We start from the raw sequence: 20,637 nt of genomic DNA on the forward strand, positions 1-20,637 counted from the left end.
ATTCTGGAAGCAGTAATAAGGGAGTAGGGCAGGTACTGCACTTTAATAACTGATTTAAGCCTTATTCTGCCTTGCTTAGAACTAACTGTCCATAGTTTTCAATGGATAACACAGCTTGTGCATTGGTGTTACTCTGTGCTTGTAAAAAGCTGCCACATTCCAAATGCGGTTTCAATCCCTGCAATCAGTCCTCAGGCAAAGTTCCCAGCAACCTGCACTAATACCATCAGGATTGAGCCCCGAGTGCTGGAGAACTCTGTAAAATCAGGACCATAGTTTAGAAGCAATTTGGCCTCCCTGTGCTGAGAAGGGTCTGCATTTTCAGTATCGGCAGCCAGATTAGCAAAACTAAGTAGAAAGCCCCCAAAGCTAGAGAGCATTTCTTGGGGAAAAGGCTGTACATTACCTAATCTCATTACAAGGATTTTGCTGGCAGCTTTACAGAGCAGAAGCAATACATTTAACTAACTGAATCTCATTCACTGCGACAGAACTGAGAGAGTAAAAGGGGCACAAAATGCCAGCTGAGACTGGAGGGCATCTACTTGCTCCCAAATGACCAGCTTTTGAAGCTGAACTGTAGCTGCACTGAGGCACAGGAGCTCTCTGCAGCTAGCATTATCACGTAAACCAAAACGTGTCTTGTTTTGTGCACTCTTGAGTCAAGTAATTTCTGAAAATGGGGCTGAACAGAGAGTTTGGCTCCTCGCTAGGGATATGCCAGACAATATATGGAGCATGGGCCTAAATATCTTGCTTGGCAAAGCAGGATAACAGGGTGAATGCAGTGACTTTTAATTCCATCTACACACTTTGGACAGTAGTTGTGCATTTGAGAACATCCCAATGCTTTAATATTCTAACTTGATATGTATCTACAATATACAAACACACACTATGTAAATTACAGCTTTCAGCAGAGAAGGAAAGGAGAAGCGAATCATTGCTTCTTCTGACTGTGTTACTCAAAAGGTCTGGATAACATTGCTTATCTTCCCAACATATCTACAGCTGTCATAAGACTAATGTTATTTCTTCCATTTTCTTTCCCAGGCTTGATCTTGCAGCTTTGAAACTGCTTTCAAAGCACTTTCTGTGGAACTGGGAGCACTGTTCTTGCCACTCCACTTTGTTTTTCCATTTGGGATGTATAGGTCCTCCACACTGACATCAGTAACACAGGCAGTGAGCTGGGCTAAGGCATGTGATGATGGGGAAAGAAATCTGCAAGGATATGGTTTAGAAGTATCTTTAGCTGCCCTTGAAGTTTTTGCATATTGTGTGATGGCAAAGTAGTTACAACTTTTATTGCTGAATCTGAGTACCTCAGACCATGTCGATTTCGAGTTTCCATTTCCATAAAGGTTGACTTCTTGGGAAGCAGTGGTATATGTTAATGATACATCTTCCAAGAAAGCTCCATGTATTACTGGCTTATGTGCTGTATTTGCATCTGACAGAAGCATGTACTAAAGCTTTATTTTTCTAAAGCTCATCTGAAGTTTTTCCTCTCTACTGATGTATATCAATCCCAGTAAATCACAGGACTACGAAGGAGTACAATGAGGTGGACTTCCTATTTGCATTCTATCCAGAAGGTAAATTAACAGATTTACCAGAAGAAAAGCCTGCAAAGTCACAGGCCTTCAGAACAGCAGCATGATGTCATTTCCATGCTGTGATTTTCCTTCCTGTTTTTAATGCTTTTCAGTTTCACACAAACCACAGCAACACATAGAATCAGAAGAGGAAAGAGGAGCCACCAGAGAAACAGGTTGTGGGGTTTGGACTCACAGAGATACAGCTTTTGCTTCTGACGGCTTTCAAAGCTATATTTAGGGTATGGTGAGTTGGAACTGTATTTGCAGTTCATCAGCTCCTGAATATAAACTTTGGAAAGCCATTTGTGGTGGCCCCTGGGGGTATCTGCACCATGGAGTAGATGTGACAGAGATCCCATGCTTGTTCTGAGCCTGCTGGTGAGTCCCTATGGCCCCATGTGGACACCCTGGCTCAGGACCCAAAAGCAGCGTAGCTCAGAATGAACACACAGGCACTTTACAGGTAATCCAACTTTTCTACATTCCTTCTAGAAAGTCACACACCACTTTATTTATTAAAATGAGAGCACTGCTACAATTTTGACTGTGTGAGCTGAAGTACCTGAAAGATGCATCAGCCCTCCACGAGTAACTGCCTGCGTACTCCAATGGAGGACTGGCAGTAGCAGCTGTTGTTTAGATTGACCCCTCATGCTCTCACTGAATCTTGCAGGACTGCCATAAAGCCACAGAAGTGAGCATTACATTGAAGCGACAGCACAGAATACGGCCTGTCTATTATTAGACTGCACTGGATTCCTGGAAACCCCATGTAGTATGACTTCTCATTTCTCCCTTTGTTTTGTAACAGGGTCGCATTAGGAATGACAGCTGTTTTAATCGTAAGTTTATCCACTTCCTCGTTATTAGAGTGCTCATCTCTACAACGGTTGCACCTAGCTAACAAACTCCAAATAGAGTTTTATTCGACCTAAGTAAAAAATGAGCAATAAATCAACTGCATTGTATTCACTGAAGGAGCTTTTTATTGGAAGTTAGTGTCCTCCTTTGATCAAAACAGCTGGTAGAAACAACCAGATCTTTCTAGACAGCCCCTTATTTTTATTTTCTCCTATAACCTGCACTAAAAGCATAATGTGAAGCTTTAAATCCTCTGAGTTTTGAAGGCTTTGCAGTAAATCGCCATACAAAGAATATATGTGCATGTTGAGGTGCAGAAATGTGATGCAAGTTTGGACGCTTACCCTGACGCATGCAGCAGGAGTTGAAAGGTATGAGGGAAAACATAATGTGCCTGTGGCATGTGAGGGCTTCTAAAGGGATGAGATCTTCTGAAACCCCACTTCCCCTTGAAATCACTATCTCTGTCACACTTCATCACAAACCACCACATCATTTTCTACCTCCAGATGCTGCTGGTAAAAAAGGCACAGGGAAGAAATCTTAGATGCCACGGGAAGCTTTGTTTCAAGCAGACTTTTTGTTTTCCTGACAGACACTTATGAAAGTCCTTATTTTCATATTTGGCCGTATCTCTTACAATGTTTTGCTGAAGCAAGTACAATTACTTCCAAGCTTAGACACAACCAGAAGCACTAATTCTCTACAAGAGCAGTTCTGCGATACTCATGTAACACCTTAGTTTTGAGAAGAAAATGACCACATCTTGAATTAGCTTTGTGGAGAGCAACACACCAGATATTTAGGCCCTTCCTCAACAATCTCAAGCATTGCCATATTCTTTAGGACTGAAGTACACCAGGCAAGGATAGACACACCCTGATTCCTATACATCTTCATACAGGTTTTGACAGACCAATGCATTTTAGCGCTAGCACTTTCTTTAACATAACATTTTACACCGTTCCATCATGCCAATGTTTCTGTCATCACCTGTCCCCATCTCACCATTCCCTGGGTGCCTATTTTATTCTCTCTTGGTTGCACGCTTGGAAAGTTCAAAAGGATCCAGGGACTAGTTAAGCCCCTCCAGTAAGTAGATCAGGTAGCAGAAACTGGTCCTGCAGCAGGGTATTATCACCCATCAGTCCATCAGCTGCAGGGAGAAGCTGATCCCCACTCAGGTCAATATATTTACAAAGTATGGGGACCTCTGCTCTCACTAACAGCCTGGCTTATGCATGGATGACTGCAGTTTTCCAGGCAGGGCTAATACAAATGACAGGCAGGATGGTTTCCCTTAGTGGTGCAAACCTGTTTTTGAATTACAAAGTCTGGCATCCAGCCCTATACCCAGAGAGCAAATGATCATGTTGCCCAAGTATATACACTGATTCAAGTCATCATCTTTCTATCTGGTGCCTAAACAATATGATAAAAGGGCATCCATAGATCTTATTTTTGATAAGGCTTTTTTTCTGGAATATCCATAATGAAACATCAAGGAGCCTGAGGGAATCTCCCCATACCACGAAAAATTCAGGGTGAGCTTTCCTGATGGCTTTTAATGAGGGCAGCACTTTAATGAGTGCAGGACTGAGGCTCAAGAGTTCGATTCTTTAATAGCTGCCTGTAGCTCAGCAACTCTGCTTGGAGCTGTATTCAAGCTACCAGCAGAAAAATGCATAACTCAACTGTTAATAAAAATACCTATGCATGCTGCCTATCAGAGAGAAAACAGTGCTTCTATATTCAATTTTAAGACACATTTTGAGTTTTGCAAGTATTGTAAAGCAAGGAAGAGCAGTGAAATTTCTTTGTGGTTAAATAAACAACCAAAGAGCTTGAAGCATAGCTCTTTGTGGAAGATTGGGTATATTAAGACAATAGCAAAGTAGCATGTAAATAATGAAGTGCTGATTACTTTTCCTTAGGAAACAGGGTATTGTCATACAGTTCTAGAAATGCAATTTCAAAAAGAAATGACTACTATTAATATTTAGCTATTTATTAAACTCTTATGAATATGTCCATATGTCAGCTCACTTATTGGCAAACTGCAACTTTCCTGCATCACGTGTTACACAGCATGCAGACTGACGTTCCATCTGAATAGATTCACAAATGGACAGCAGACGTTTCAACATGAGCATGTGTCTATTTACTAAAAATTAATTTCTTTTCATAAAGTGTTTCCGCCACAAATAGCAAAATCTCTGAAAAGCTGCAAATCCTAAACGACTATTTCATCATGTGAGCATGTTCCCTGATGTCAGCCATATTCACAGTAAAGTTACCCATGTGTGTAAATAATTACTGGATTGGCTCTTCAAACAAGATCTGTAACCTTGACAGGTATCTGTAAGTCCCACCACTGTTGCTTTGGAAGTGTTGATTCCAGCGGTAGTTCCAGTCTTTTCTAGCTATTAAGCTAGAGTTCAACCATAACCCCCCTAGGCAGATTTTCAGCCCCCAGCAGTTCACTGTTGCTTTGATCTCGGATTTTGTTTCAAGTTCCTGTGATAAGACAGGGTCAGCTGTGACACTGTCCTGGATCTTAGCTCCTCACAGAAATTCCTACCGTTCTTGCAGTGGCCTTTACCTACGGTTAATGTCATCCTTTACTCATCAGTCCTAATGAAACCAGGATCCCATTGTTGATTAACAATTACTGAGAGCCATCTGAAAGGTAAGATTTGTGGTTCTGTTTCCAGTGACAACCACAGCAGCTGCATGGGCAGACTACTGTTATCTGAATCCATGTTTTGATCTGAATACATCTCAAAGCTGTTAATGCATTTTAAACTGAAAAGAAGCTAGTAAATGAGGCCTTTAGAGCATGGGTCAAGGCTAATACACTGAGACTAAGTATCTAGCTTTTAATTTGCCAATCATAAATAACAGCAATACAAAAAAGAACACACTACCATGTATACAGCATCCTCTCATGTAGCAATGGGATAAAAGCTAGTACAAGAATGATGAAATACAAACCCAAAATGCTTACAGTAGCTTCTGAAATACACATAGCATTGAAGATTCCTGATTGTCATTCTCAAGTTCATGAGCAAGAGTTTTCAAACCGGCAACTTCACAAGGTATTGCAAGTCTCCTAAAACTGTCCTCTTATTCAGAGCATGAAATCTCATCTCTCCTAGAAGCCACGTAACCCAGGAACCTGGAGCTGCATTTGTTCTTGAGCAAACTGAGGAAAAGCACCAGCAAAAGCAGTTACATTCCATTTGAACCTCCAGGAGATGAAAAGGAGCCTATGCATGCAACTGCAATTACTATTAATGGATCCAGATATATGGATCCAATTGGTAAATTCCAGCTTAGCAAAGTAAAATTTGGCTGTTGTTTCATTTTTAGTGCCATAATAAATTATGTGTCAATTCTTAAAAGGTTGCACCACTGTGTGAAGGTCTAGAGCATTCAAAGACTTTTAAAGTTCATGAAATCAACTGTAAATTTGGAAACAAAGCACTGAAACTATCAGACAATAAAAAAGTAAAAGGAGTAGTAGTCAGCAGATTAAGACAGGACACAAACTATGCACTGAGATGCCTTGAGACCATGCTTATCACTGGGGAAGCCATTACATGTTATTTGCAGATATTTCTTAGGTTTAGATTTCCACTGGGCTCTGTTACTGAGAACAACGTAATTGCAGCCAAACAAGGCACTTTAAAAATTCATATAAATAAGCTTTTATCTAATGGCCATTCAACTTGCTAGGCAGAAACACTACCTTTAGGCTCTTTACATGAGCTATACAAATAGACATACACTTACTCGACTATGACAAGCCAAGTGCTAACAGGCACCAATCATCTTCAACTTCTAGCCTAATTCTAGGGTGTTTGCCTGAATCCAAATCTGACAAAGATATCTGTGTGAACCTCTTAGGTGATAATGAGTCTAAATATTAAATAGCTCTCATCAATAACTCCTTTATTTTCTTAGTTTGTGGTTTAAATTATTGTACAGGTTTTCATACCTGTAAACATGTTTTGGTTCTGCTGTGACAGCTATGCTTGGGAAAATGAACTGGAAACAGGTATGAACATTCTTAGTTTAACAGAGTATGATCTGTTCCCAACAGATATAATCTATGATGACTGGACTTAAAAAAACCCCAACGAACAGATAAAAACCCAGAAAGGTTACTTCCAACAAGGTCTCTAAACCAGGTTTTACAAAGGAAGATGATATATATTAAAAGAATTTAACATAAAAGCTTGATGAGGAATTTCAAAATGAATTAAAGATGAAAGGCCTTTGTGTTCCATCTGAGGCTTTCTTAGTGCTTTATAAAATCAAAACCACTATGAACATCTCAATTTGACTTGAACCCCAAACTTCATTTCCCCATGTAAAGAAATCTCCTGGAAATGGGAACATCCTAGATAAAAAAAAACCTTTTTCCTTCATGACGAGATGATACAACTTTTTTGTTTAAAGCATGTCATTGAACTCCATTTTTTAAATAGCTGTATGTTTTATAGCAGTTAGCAGTCGTGTCACAGATGCACTCCTCTAGAGATTCTGCATATAGTTCTAAATACACAGAAGATAGTTTCTCTATTTATCTGAGCAATTTCAAAACATTGCTGAAGAGAAAGAAATTACACCTGAAAAATTTCTCCGTCTGATTCCAATAAACACTGTGTGTCAGCCTCCAGTTATTTGTTTCACTTCCACTTCAGAGCGGCTAGACAGGGAGGCTTCTAGAAGCCACTTAAAAGTGTTCCACTAGTGCAAAAAGGCTCCATTTTAAGAAACCTTTTTAGCAGAGATAAATTATTTCTGTAGAAAATAAGAGAAGAGCACAGCAGGGTCCCCAGTGCTAATCAAAGGACACAGGGCTTCAAGAAAACATTCTTTCCAAACAAATTGTTGGAGAACTGGAATAGCCCAGGCTGTACCACACTTACTGCATGAACAGTCTCTTTCTTTGTAAGGTTTGGGAATTTCACTTCTCCTTGATCAATATGCTCCAGAGCTATAAAACCCAGGAGCCATTTTTGCAGAGGCATTTTTATTTGGGAAATCACTGTGCTGTCATTTTCCACGTAACGTACAACAAATGCCCACCAGATATATTTTTTCCCCCCTGAATCAAGAACTTAGCGCTGGTCATTTTCACTGTTGGAAAGAATAAATTCCCATGGGGCTGGAATTATTCGGTGAACGTCTGTAAGCTGTTTAAGCAAGATGGCTAATCTGGATGAGCACAGTAGTACTTTTCTGAATTTATTTTTTTTTTAACTTGTGAATGCTATCTTGAATTTTTTTTTCTTCCTTGGGAAGGTGGTTTCCAATAATGTTACAATCAGGGTGATCCCTAACCTAAATCTCAGCTTCTGCTTTGATCTGTAGTTAGGTGGCTACCTTAGGAAAAAGGTTAACAGGAATTCTTTGAGATTAAAAGCTCTGTAAAGCAGCTGATATATGGGAACACGGCAAACTCCAGCAAACTGGAGAGATTTGTTTGGCTCTGAGGGATCCACTGAAAGCAGAAAGGTTTCTGTAAAAGTCTTCTATAATGGCTTCATTAGTTCAAAGTATGACTATTTTTCCCACCTATTTGGTTACTGGTATAAAAATGCTTCTACATAAATTCTACAATAGTGCACTAAACTGCTAGATCCTGCAAACTGACCAGAGTTTTATTGCTTTCCATGAACCTACAAACTTAACTGTCTGTAATACATAACACTGCTGCAATATTATCTGTATACTAGACATCAAGAGAGCTGATAGCATATTAAAGACACCTAAAGAATATCATCACAAAGCCCACTGCACTATATGCTGTAAAAAACCGTAATATAATAAAATCCCTATACAAAAGAGCTTATAGACCAGGGGTAAAATCATCCTTGCTCAAAGTCCACGTACCATGGAAGTCCTGTGTGAAAAGTGCAATGGGATTCATGCAGAGCATTGTCTTTGTACTGACACCCTGCACAACTGTGAATTTCCTTCAGGGCTTTGACTACACAATCATAGCAGAAAGGAAGCTGTGTTGCCTTAAAACAATACTACTCCGCTGGTGTTTGTTACTATGCAACATTAAGTGCTGGTCCTGAATTGATGGACCGGCTACGTGAATGCTTTCTAGCCACTACTGTGCAGAATCAAGTTGTTAACTCAAAACAGCTCTCAGCAGAATGTGAAGTCAACCAGGATGACTTTCCATTGCAGTTGCTGGGAAACACTCATCCAATCCATTCCACTGCTGCAGCTGTGGAGGTGATAATCACAGCTGGAAAGGTGATAAGAAACATCTGGAGAGGCAGAACTAACAGCAGAGCTGTTTTTGCAATGAATTTACTCTGTGCACAGAAGACTTGAGGTGACATTACCAAAATTTAGAATTAGGAGACAAAAAATAAACACTGAAATTCTACTGAAACTCAGTGTGGTGGCTGTACTGTTGCACCTAACTCTCTTCATAAAAACCCCTCTCCTTTTGAAATAGTAGTATAATGACTTTGCAGGTACTGAATTAGTGGTTGTTCCCAGGTGTTCCTTTTGCGTATAAAAAGACATGAAATTTCAGAAGCCAATACATGGCATGAACTTACTTTAATGACGTCTTCATCAGAGGATTTGCACTCAACTGATTCAGAGATGTCTGTCACAGCACTGTTCTCCTCAATGGAGACCACTTTGACGGGCACTGCCACTGTTTTCCCTGTGAGAATCGCGGTGTTCAGGATTTCCGTGTCCTGTACACAAAACAAAGTACAGTGCTGATCAGAGATGGCCAAAGAGATTCCCAAAACACAAGTGTCAGCTCTTCAACTAGACTTATACTCAAGAAAGATACATTATTTCTCAGTAGTTAATGATCTAGTCTCATCTTCAAATAGGTGCAACTTGGTAAAACATAGTAACCCCCATCTATTTTATCTGCTACATAAACACAGCTGCATTGCACACTGTTAAATAGTAAGCAAAGTGACTGCAACTAAAATCAGTCCAGGCAAGCACGCAACACAGGTAGCTTCTACATTTTAAGCATGTAGGACTTTTCCCAATATTTACCTTTCAGAACATGAGCTCAGAGTATCTACAAAACTGGGTTTGATTGGCAATGTTTGGGATACAAAAGGATACAAAAGCCTCAAAAGTAATACTGCTCTTTGAATCTAAGCCCACTATAAAAATGAAGCCTCTGTGTGAACTCCGTATCTGGAACTGTTTCAAGATTGTTTAATTTCCTTTGATATGGCCAATGAAGCAGTGTAAGGAGTCCAGAAGGAGTTAGTGATGCTATTAACTGCAGGGAAAATAACAAGGAAATTTGGAGTTTAAACTTGGGCTGTGGCATATAAAAGCCCTTCAACGCACCATCAACTAAGCTAACCCTTCTAACTCCCGAACTGTTTCAGCATAGCTGTATTCCCAAGATTCCAATGCAGGAAGAACTTAGCTGTTTACTCCAACTTCCAATTCTATAAAGTGTATAAAATATTCAGCAAAATCCTCAGCACCAAAGCCATGAGGACTGCAGCCACTGATGTCAACAGCAACAAAATGAGGCATGGATAGTGTTGATACTGTCTTCAATTCAAGCTTAGCGAGTTCGAAATCTTGGTTAGATTTTCTTTTCATCTCGAAACTTGGTCTTTCTCAGGTTCTCCTACAGCTCTCACAAGAAATCCCACCAAACCTAAATTGGAAAGCCTAAGGCCATTCTTGGGAACTCCTGACTTTCAAAGGTGGAGACCACCACCAGCCATCCCCGACACAAATCCTGCCAGGTGCGTAGCATTTTTGAGCAAGGGTGCTGTAGTGAAATGCATGGCTTTTGGAGCTTGTTTCACCAGTATTTATTTCCATGTACTGGCATTTTGATAAGCCCAGAAACAGATGTGAAGAACCAGGTCTCAACATTTGTGAAATGAACTCAGTCACAAACACAACTACTCTTCTCTCTGCAGACTTCCAAAGCAATAAGCATTGAATAACCCACATAAGTTCACCAAAATCAGGTTTAAAGATACTTTCTGTTGTGTATTTGGCTACTGCAAGTGCTGTATGTCCTTTTAAATTAATCTGCTGCCTCAATCCCTTGAAGCCTTATATTTTGTGACTCTGGGTGTTAAACACTGCGAACTAAGGACTCAAGGGTGAAGGAGCAGCAAAGAAGTTTGTGGAAGTGACAGGGCAGCTTTTCAGGCTACCTTAGCTGTGCCTTGAAACGATTGTATTCAGATTCAGTTTTTCCTTAGCAACTGATATGTATTACTGATAGAGAAATCTAATTTAAAGGGACAGGTGCAGAGGAAGAGAAATCCTATAAATAGAAACAAGTTTCTGATATAAAACCTACCTTGTGGCATGGAGATTTACCTATATCTGCATTTAATGCTAATTTATTAAGTTCAAGACAAATTAGCAAACCATACACACACAAAACAAAAAAGGAAACAAGCCCTGTACCACTGCCAAGAGGATAAAAACAGAGACCTGATTATGCAATGAGGTGAAACTTCTGTGGCACAAGCAGCTGAATAAATTCATCATCCAGGTTTAGCTTTCAACAAACTGCCTGGGAGTCACTAGAACTCCCTCCAGCTCAGCTTTGCTCATGTCTGCAGTGTTGAGAAATCAGTGGCCTCAACACGAAGTGAAATATTAAGCAATACAGAAGAGAAGACAAGTGGGAAGCCCAGCAGAGAAGGCCACAAGGCACTCTGGCATGCACGACGATCCTGTGCTCCGGATTTCCCAGCCCTGCCTATCACCAGGACAAGACCAGCTGCTCAGTGTGCTCTGGCATCACCCTGGGTGACGGTGAGTCTGCCAGCAGCATCATCTAAATCGTGTTTGCTGCTCCACCAGCCAAGGCTGCAGCTAAGCTCTTAGACTGCACCACAACACCACAAGAACACCAGAGGATTAAAATCTGTACTGGAGATAGGGTTTAAAAACATGGGATGCAATAATGTTAAATGCAGATTGCTTCGTTTCTGTAGTAACAGCTGATCTGATAAACACAGGACAGAAAAGATTCAACAGGAAAAGCATCTCTCAGATAAGCATTTGGGACCTGCAGTAGATCACAAAGTGAACATAAGTGAGCAATTGCGTGCTGCTGTGATTAAAAACCAAAACCAAATCAACCAAAGAATCCTCCTGTGACAAATTGTATAAAGAGGAGCATCACCTGTAAGATGTGAGGTACTCCTACCCAGCACTAGCAAGGCCGCAGCTAAAAAACTATGTTTGATTCTGAGCACTCTACTGCCAAGAAAACCTTTCTCAAGTGAAAACAATTAAAAAAGAACAAGGAGAATAAATCAAAGACTAGAAAATAAGATCCATGAGGAATGACTGAAAGAATTGGGATTGTTTAGCTTAGAAAACATTATGGGGGAAGATGATTACTGTCTCCATATACATAAAAGTCTTCAAAAAATGAGGAAGAATCAATTACTTTCCATGTTCATGGACAGGGCCTGAGGTAATGGGCTTAAACTGCAAGGAAGATTTGTTTGACATTAAGGCGATCTTTATTATAAAAATGGTAGAGACTTGACAAAATAGGCTGTCTGTGGCAGAAGAAAATGCACAGACTAGTCTAGTATCTTTGAAGAATTAGTTATAGACATGGTTCAGAAATAACACAGGTTGAGTCAGAAAAAAGAGGAAAGGGAGCAGATGACCTCTTGTGGTTCCCTCCATCCCTCTGTATCAGTCTCATTTTTTTCCAAAACTGGGTGATAACATGATACTCTATGTATCTTGTATTTGAAACAACCCTATCCTGCTTCTCCCATCCCAAATAAAATGATCCTTCTTCGCTGGACAAAATTATCTGTATCTTCAAACCGGAAAAGCCTGGCAGGCAAATGTCACTGATATTCCTGTTTTCTGCACTACATAGAGCAGAGCTGATGTACCAATTGTTAAGTAATAATATCTCACTTCTGTTTCTCTCTTTCCAGTAGGTCATTATTGCTGTATCTGAATTCTAAGTGGCTTTGATATAAAGCCATTATTAAAAAGGTTAAGAAACCTTTTCAAATTTCCCAAGACCCTTCTGAAGGGAAGACAGAAAATTTGCCTACTGGCACATTATCAGCAATTAGAAACCTCAATCCTCTGCCCCTTGCTAATGGTTTCATTAAAGGAAGTAGTGTGCATTTGAATGAATTTATTTCGATTAATTATTTCAGAGATGCACCTCCCTCAAAATTGCAAAAGGCATCGCCTGTCATGATTAAGGGTTATTGTAATTTTACATCCCTCCTCTGTAGCCCAATATGAACTTCAGGAATTTCAAATTTGTGATGTGCACAAAGGAGATGGAAGCATTGCGGATGTTATCCTATGGCCTCATAGCTAGCACCATCACAGTTATTAGAGATCCTCAGTACTGGGAAGCCACCAGTAGCCACCCAGCTACAGTTTTGAGCAGAGATGGAAAGCTTCATATTTCATCTCCACTGAAAGTGCTCATAACTCATTAGTACTATAGAGATTAAGAAATACTGAAGTATAAGCAATTAATATATCACACACTATGTTAAAAGTGACCTTCAAATCTGCCACTTCCCTTACTCAGTCTCCAAGTGCCCCATGCAATTCAACCGTGATAGTTAAAAAAAAAAGCCAAAGAACCAAGTCCTGATTCTACTGTCTTTTTGATTAGAACTAAAATAGAAAAATGTGTCCCCTATATTGCTGTATAAGGAATAGCCTTATGGCACAACTTCTGCCTCCTCTGTGTTTCCTTTATATTGATGCAATAAAGCCAAAGGCCTCAATGTAACACAAAATTGACCCATTGTCTGCACCCATACACAAGCTGTTAGGCAGAAAACTCTAAATAATGTATGAAAGGATCCACGGTCCAAGACTCCTCAAAAGCTGAACTGAAAGTAAAAAATAAAAGAAGCTTATATAGAACTGTCTGTCCGTCTGCTCTGCAATGCTGAGCTCTCTGAACCTGCACCACAGACAAGAGGGCTCTGATTCAGCACCAAACCCATTTCCCTTGCATTCTGCACCTCCTGGAATACCCTTGATTATCCACCGATAAGCAGAAATAGTAGTTGAATCATTAAGGGTATGTCAAGCAACATTAAGAAAACAGTTGTTCTCACATTAGAACAGGAAACACAACAGCTGATATAGGTGGTGATATTTATGTTCTATTTTTAAACACAACATAGTATTCTGTTTGCAAGCTAATTTGGAAATATACAAACAAGATTACTAAGAAACCTTTGGAGAGACTAAGAACTCATTTAAAATGCAGATGCTTTTCAAAATCATACTATCTCGGCCATTTCCATGTTCTTTAATTTTTAAAATCCCCCAAGAACTAATCTACTTTCTGTGCAAGCAGCAACTCAAGTTTTAAAATCAAATCTATTTTGTGTGACAATAGACTGAAAGCATCTGATAGCAATGCTTGGACTTGCTTCCAATAGATTAAAAAATGGGGAAAGCAGTGTAAATTGAAAAAAAACCCCAAACCAGAAAAAGGATGAGTGATAAGCATCAGTATCCGAGTTGGAAAGAAGTTTCTGTAAGCATATTACAAACTGTAAAAAAGCAAGGGCTGCCACTTCAAAGTCAAAACGAAGAACTATACATACAATTCTTATTGACATAAAAGGGAGATTTGAGCTCTGAACTGTGGAAGCCTCAAACTGTCTCTGCAGCACAATGACCAAATTCCAACAACATCTGACTGATATTGCAGAGAGTTGGGTTTTTTGTATGAAGGACCACCTACTCCTGATTAGAATGGTTATTTCCTGTTATCAGGGCATCCCTTCAATGAATAAAGCATATGAAGGAAATAATTACTATTTAAACATATTTAACTAGCAAACAGTAGCACTAAAGAACCTTTTTTTTTCTTGTTCTTCTAATGGTTAGAGGAAGACTTCAGAAGTTAAACATAGGCTTTAATCAAAGAAGATATTCAAAACCAAACGACTGAATTGTGTAAAAAGTTACTTTAAAAGTTTATTGATAAGTTTTAACATCAAGCTAGATCTCACAAGCAGAACTGAGTAAATGTCTTTACTACACATAGCATTTTCATTACCCACTAACAAAACATCTACTCTTTCCCAGCCCAGAAATATCTTGTGTACTAGCTCAAATCAGCACTGCACATTTTGTTTGCTCAAAATGCCAGCCTTTTGCAATGGTCCTGAACCATCAGGCTCTGCATCAAGGACACAGAATTATTATACCTGACTACACAAACCTTCAGCATGCTTCAGAAATGAAGCCATAAGGTCACAATCTGATACTTACTACAGATAAAGAAAAGCCTCTCTGCTGGCGTATGTATACAGCAAGTCTGGTGCACAATGTTCATTGCAGGAGCAACTTCCACTGTTCACAGTTCTACCAGTCTAGTGGTTTGGAACTCCCCTGTGTATGTCTGTAGCAAGTTACCACCATTACAAATCTTGCTATTACATTTGAGTAGATCAGGAAGAGACTTAATTGGCATTTAAAAATTAAAATGGTGAGATTGGAGTCAGGCAGGGAGTCAGACACTACATTGTATCACACTGAGACCTGAGCTCAGTGAGACAACTATAACAGGACTTGATGCAAGTATCACCACTCTACAGGAATCAGAGTTCCATCAGAGCTAATTTGGATAAAGTCCACTAGCAGTAGTACTGGTCTAAACATTTTCTTCCACAGCAGCACTCACTGTGCTACTTCACCCAAAACTCAGCAGAAGTGATTTTCATAAAAATCAGTACTTTTTTTTTTTGAAAGGGAAAATAACATCCATAAAGCTAATGTATTGAATACAGGGCTGAGGAGAAGCGTGTGCTCACATCTGGTCATTTGAAGTTAGGGAATACTACAGTTGACTCTGCAGGAATCTCACACATCTTACTCCTTCCCTGTTACAATCAAGGAACTTCCACCAATGTCAGTGGGAGCTCTGTGCAAAGAGCAAGAATACAGGATACGAGCCTTAGTTGCTAGAATTTAGCTTAAGAGTAAACCTTATGTTCAACCAACCTCTCAGTTGTAAGAAGGCAAGCATTCAGCCATGACTAATTTAGGAACTAATTCAACATTAAATTGCAGCAGAATGAGGAAGCAAAGTGACAGCTGTTTAATTAAACTGTAAATCCGATTAGATGGTGTTATCAAGAGAAATCCATGGGAGCCTGAGGTCATGAGAATGGTCCTGTTTACAGGCTGAAAATTCTCCTAGTATAATCTCATAGAATGATGTTAATCATAGCTTAGCATTGTGATTTCTCCCTCACGCAAACATACCACCTCATGAGTAACAAACCTATGCTTGTAGACCTGAAGGAGTGACACAGTTATGCCAAATACATTTTAATTTATAGGGAAAGTTTCTTGAAAAAGTTTGTGGAAAAGAGGCAGTTGGGCACTGCCTGCCTTAAATTCAAACCAGTATTTGTCCTAGGGAAAAAGGACAGAAGCAGCAAGTCCTTGCATGCTGCTGACAGCACTTGAATCAGTGGAGACAATGCCTACGCAGAAGAGCTCCAGGAGCTGTACTGTGCTTCCAACTACTGTTCAACCCATCACCCTTGATGAACAGTGACACCTTGGCAACACAGTTACAAGAGAAAAAGATGGAGATGAGTGAGATAGAAAGTAAACTCCACATGCGCCAGATGCAAACACCGTAAATAGTCTACTGATGAGCACTAAGTTATGCATCACAAGTTTCCAGGGCATCCTAGTTAGAGCGATGCACAGGGCTGTACTGCACTGCAGACAACTGTTATGCTGATCAGTGGGTCTAATAACACAATAGTTGTAGATTTGAGTTATTAATACTACTAAGATTACAGCTGATTAACAAAATAACATTGTTAGGCAGCAGACTGTTTATCTACATAATCCTATGATTAAAAGTGAATTATACATTGTGCTTTCTGCCAACTGGATTTTCTGAAACTCCACGTTCATGGACAGTATATACAAGAAGGGGAAGAAGCTGACATTCCGTTTTCAAATGCTTAGCACACATTTCAGAAGAACAGGATTGTTTCTACAGACCAAAGAGTCTGCATGATTGAGGACCCCCCTGAGGCAGTCACTCCATAGGAGGCAGTGGGGAAGGGCAAATTCTCTTGGTGGGAATATGATTTGCTCTTTCTTTCACTTAAGGTCCTTTCCAACCCTAAGTATTTTATGATTCCACTTCTACTGGCCCATCACATGTAAATCCTACTCTGCTTCCTTCACCAGTTTATAACATAGCAACTTTTACTTCATGAATACTATCACACTGCAAAAGAAATTGTGTAATGCTGTTAAGCTGTAAAACCAAAGGGGAACAACCTGCTTACTTAATACATCCCTCAGTGTTCAAATATGGATCTAAATGGAATCCAGGTTACTCCATGACTCTCAGGTTTATACTGCCAGGGAAAATGTAAACTAATGAACAAATAAACAGTGGTGAAAAATTAGGCCATTCAAAATCTATATATATAAGAGACAGACTTATTCAATAAAAGTTGCCATTTCTGCAATCTTGTTTCTGATGAGGACAGCAGAACAAAGGATATCAAAGTTTCTTTTGGATGATAATTCTTTTCGACACACAACAACACTGCAAGGTATCTTCTCTTTATTAAATCTTTGTTAAATGGCCAACAATGTACATGGCACAAAAATTGAGGACAATACCTGCCCTGAAGAGCAAATAATGCAGAAGTCAAACAGATAAAACATCACCCATGGGAAGACCCAAACGTAGACACTGGCATTGTTCTGTCCTTAGCATGCACAACATTTGTTTGAAGACCTTGATCAACATGATGTCTGTAGGTCTCAACGAGTCTTAAAGAAGGTAAATGGAGGAAATGTGGAAACAAGGACATAAGGAAGGGATTCAGACTCATATTTCTCACCTTCCAGAAGAGTGGCTTTGACCATCATCACTACACAGGTAAAACAGTAGCAGATTTCTGGGGCCAGGAGAGAAAGCAAATGGCACTCAGCTGGCATGGAAATGTCATGGACCCAGCACAACCTTCCCTGCAGTTTTTCTGAACCATGTAATTTATGACAAAGATTTGAGTGTCTTCAAAATGGGAACTCGGTGCTCTGCAAATGCAATGTCTTTTTAATCAATGAACTTGTCTCTGTTCAGTCTCCATATTAAGATAAATCTTACTCACTGGCCCCCTACATTAGCAACAAACTGTTCCATTTGCTTCCTTGTTTGTGCAGTTTTCAAATACCCTGCTAGTGGAATTTTTGAGTCCTGACAAATTATGCTCTGCAGATAGAAAAGGGGAACGTAGAATATATTAACGGATAGGGATGCAGAAAAATATCTTTGGATTCTTGGATGACTAATCCACACTTTCCTTGCAGTGAATCTACCCTGTTAGCATTCAAACGTGCAAAAGCAAACATAGCCAATGATTACTTTGATTTAACAGATGAAGGCTGTATTGCTAAATGTAATTCCATCATCACTCAAAAGTGAGCATCTCTCTTTAAAAAGGAGAAGCTGAACAGAATTAACCATGCCTTTAATTGCTTTGCTCTGTTTACAGTCAGTGATGTAAAATGATAGAAAAATGTTTGACAGCCATTACTCAGATCTGTGTATCGGTACAAAGGCCACATTGACTTAAGGTCAGGTACAGAGGGTCTGGACTCTACTACGGCAATTATGCAACAGGATATCACTTCTCATTACTTGTGATTTTGAATAAAAAAGTACAATTTTAGCAGCATAAAGTTCCCATTTGCAAAGCCCATGAACAGTATTCTAGTTAGCAGAAAAATGAGTAATAGACATACCCTATTTATAAGGATTAATCCTCCAAAAAGGACAGTGAGAGACATTTTGCTTCAAGCTGCAGGCTAATGAATGCCCTTTCTTCAGAGCGTATGGAAACCGCAATTATCCTAGCAGACAAGGTAGCTTTCTGTGACCTGCTGAAGAGGGATAACCAGTCTCTGTCTCTTAATTTCCTACGGGTTTGAAACTAGACGGAATAAAGAAACATTATTAGCTAGTAGGTCCAGACAGGTGTAACACCTCCGAAGGTCCCGTCACTTCTGCTTCTGACCAACTGAAAATCAAATCCGTATTTCTTTTAAAAAAATTGTTTCTGAACTGAGTATTTCCTTTATTGTATTTGTCATACTAAGTTTATCACATGCAGTTCATAATACCAATTCAGAACTTCATGTCAGAGCTGTAATAGTTTGCCACAGGCACTGAGACTAACCAAGAAATCTTATTTCCTCTCCCTTATGGAATCAGGATCCAAGCGTTTCCATTAATACTTCTACCAGTAAAGTTCCACTGTCTGAATATTAATGCTACTTGTATTTATTAATTCCATAATAGTGACCCCATTCCAGCTCCACATGATAGCTAGATGTCAATATGCTGAGCAGTGACAGTAAAAAGAGACTTTCTACCCCAAATAGTAAAAAAGAGCAATCAGATCAACTGATTCTCAGCACATCTTGATGAGTAACTGATTCTTCTTGTTTTCTGAACAGATCTAGGAATGAGAAAAATCATTTCCACACCATCTGATGCAGTTTGGGTTTGGTTTTCTTGCTGAATAAAATACTAATGTGGAATGAGAGATGTATAGTCCTTTTCCCAATGACAGCATCCATGAAGGACCTTAGCAGATCCAGCTACCTAAATTGTGAGGAACTAAACTAGTTACCGAGTATGTTGGAGAGACATTCCCTATAGCAGTAACAACCAGCAAGCCTTCTGCAAGGAAAGAGATGTCAGGCAGATTCCCCCAAGACTGAAGACACCAAATAGAGTGAAACAGAGTGTCTGAAATTCCTTCTTCTACCTGTCACAAGAACTGTTACCCTGCTTGAACCAGGCACAGTAACATGCTTAGCTCACACATGATGATGTATTACACCCGCATTCAACACTGCTTTCAATGAGTCAAGTCCTCAAGAAATAATTTCAAACCATCCCTACCACCCTAAATTACTCCAACAAGAAATCTTACTATATAATCTAACCCACTAGGTGATGGAAACTGCAAATTAATAAGGACATGAAATAAAATCAACTGAATGTTTTCATGCTTGTGTCTTCCTGTACCATCTTAAAAGTGGTAAATGTGCAGTTTGTGCTTTTTAAGTGTCTGTCATGATCAATGTGTATCAGCAGTGACTGAGCCTCTGGCTGGGGGCCTCTCTGTTTTGCAGAAGCTGTGACAATAAATTCAACAAGGAACAGCTCAAGTATTATGTTAAAGCTGTCTTTATTTCCTGTTTATTAGAGCAGATCTGTCAGGATCCAGTGGCCAATATGTATTTTCAAAGAAAGATGGTATTTCCTGCTGGGTGGAGGAAGAGTTTGTAACTGAAAATTACTTCAAAGGGAACAATTCTGGAACCACTTAAAACATAGAAAAAGTTTTAAGGACCACTGCAGGAGATGGGAAGCAGAAGCCTGCATTTCATCTTTCTATAACCACTTAGAATGCAGAATAAGGACATAAAGGAGACTGGAGAAGATGGGAAGCAGATGCCAGCATTTTATTTCTCTATACTTAGACATAAATGAAACAAAAAAACTGATATTTTTAAAATATGTGTATGTGTAACACAGGAAACTACGGCTCCTCTTGGTGAAATTTCATTCCTTACTTACACTATTTTGCTAAATTGACTTAGAAATGAAAGCACTTACATAGGAAATACATTATCTAGAGAGCAAAAATTGTAGTTATGGGTTGAAATGTGAGAGATTACCTGAGATATTCCAGCTCCAGCATCACTATCAGTTATTTTGAGCATATAAAATGCAAATAGATGAAAAACTGTAAAGTGACAGGTTAAAAGCCCTTATTCTGAGACAGACACACTTGAGAACAATCGCCACAGTTGCTTCAGAGCATTGCTACTTATGGATATAAGTATACTTACGCATACTTACGAATACATTTACACCCGATGAAGACAAGAAATAAACTGTCCTAAGTTTTCTTGAAAACTTATGTTTTCATACATTTATGTAGTGCATAAATTATACATATTTCATCTGTAGTAGACATATGACAACATCTACAATACGCAGACATATAAATATTTTTTTACCTAACAAGCACTCTTAGAAGAGTAGCCACTTGAAAAATCAAGAGTAACATATTAAGACTATTAGTTC

The 20,637-nt window shown here is 39.3% G+C and overlaps 1 protein-coding gene across 1 annotated transcript in view; it reads right to left on the minus strand.

Annotated features, from left to right (window-relative positions):
- TMEM132C (transmembrane protein 132C) overlaps positions 1–20,637 on the minus strand; it is a 206,527-nt gene that overhangs the window by 19,767 nt on the left and 166,123 nt on the right. The window contains exon 5 of the mRNA XM_065692709.1: positions 9,056–9,199. Within this exon, the coding sequence (XP_065548781.1) occupies positions 9,056–9,199 (144 nt within the window). The remainder of the gene's footprint in view (positions 1–9,055; positions 9,200–20,637) is intronic.

The sequence above is a fragment of the Lathamus discolor genome, chromosome 12 (genome assembly GCF_037157495.1).
Source record: "Lathamus discolor isolate bLatDis1 chromosome 12, bLatDis1.hap1, whole genome shotgun sequence".
Classification (NCBI taxonomy): domain Eukaryota; kingdom Metazoa; phylum Chordata; class Aves; order Psittaciformes; family Psittacidae; genus Lathamus; species Lathamus discolor.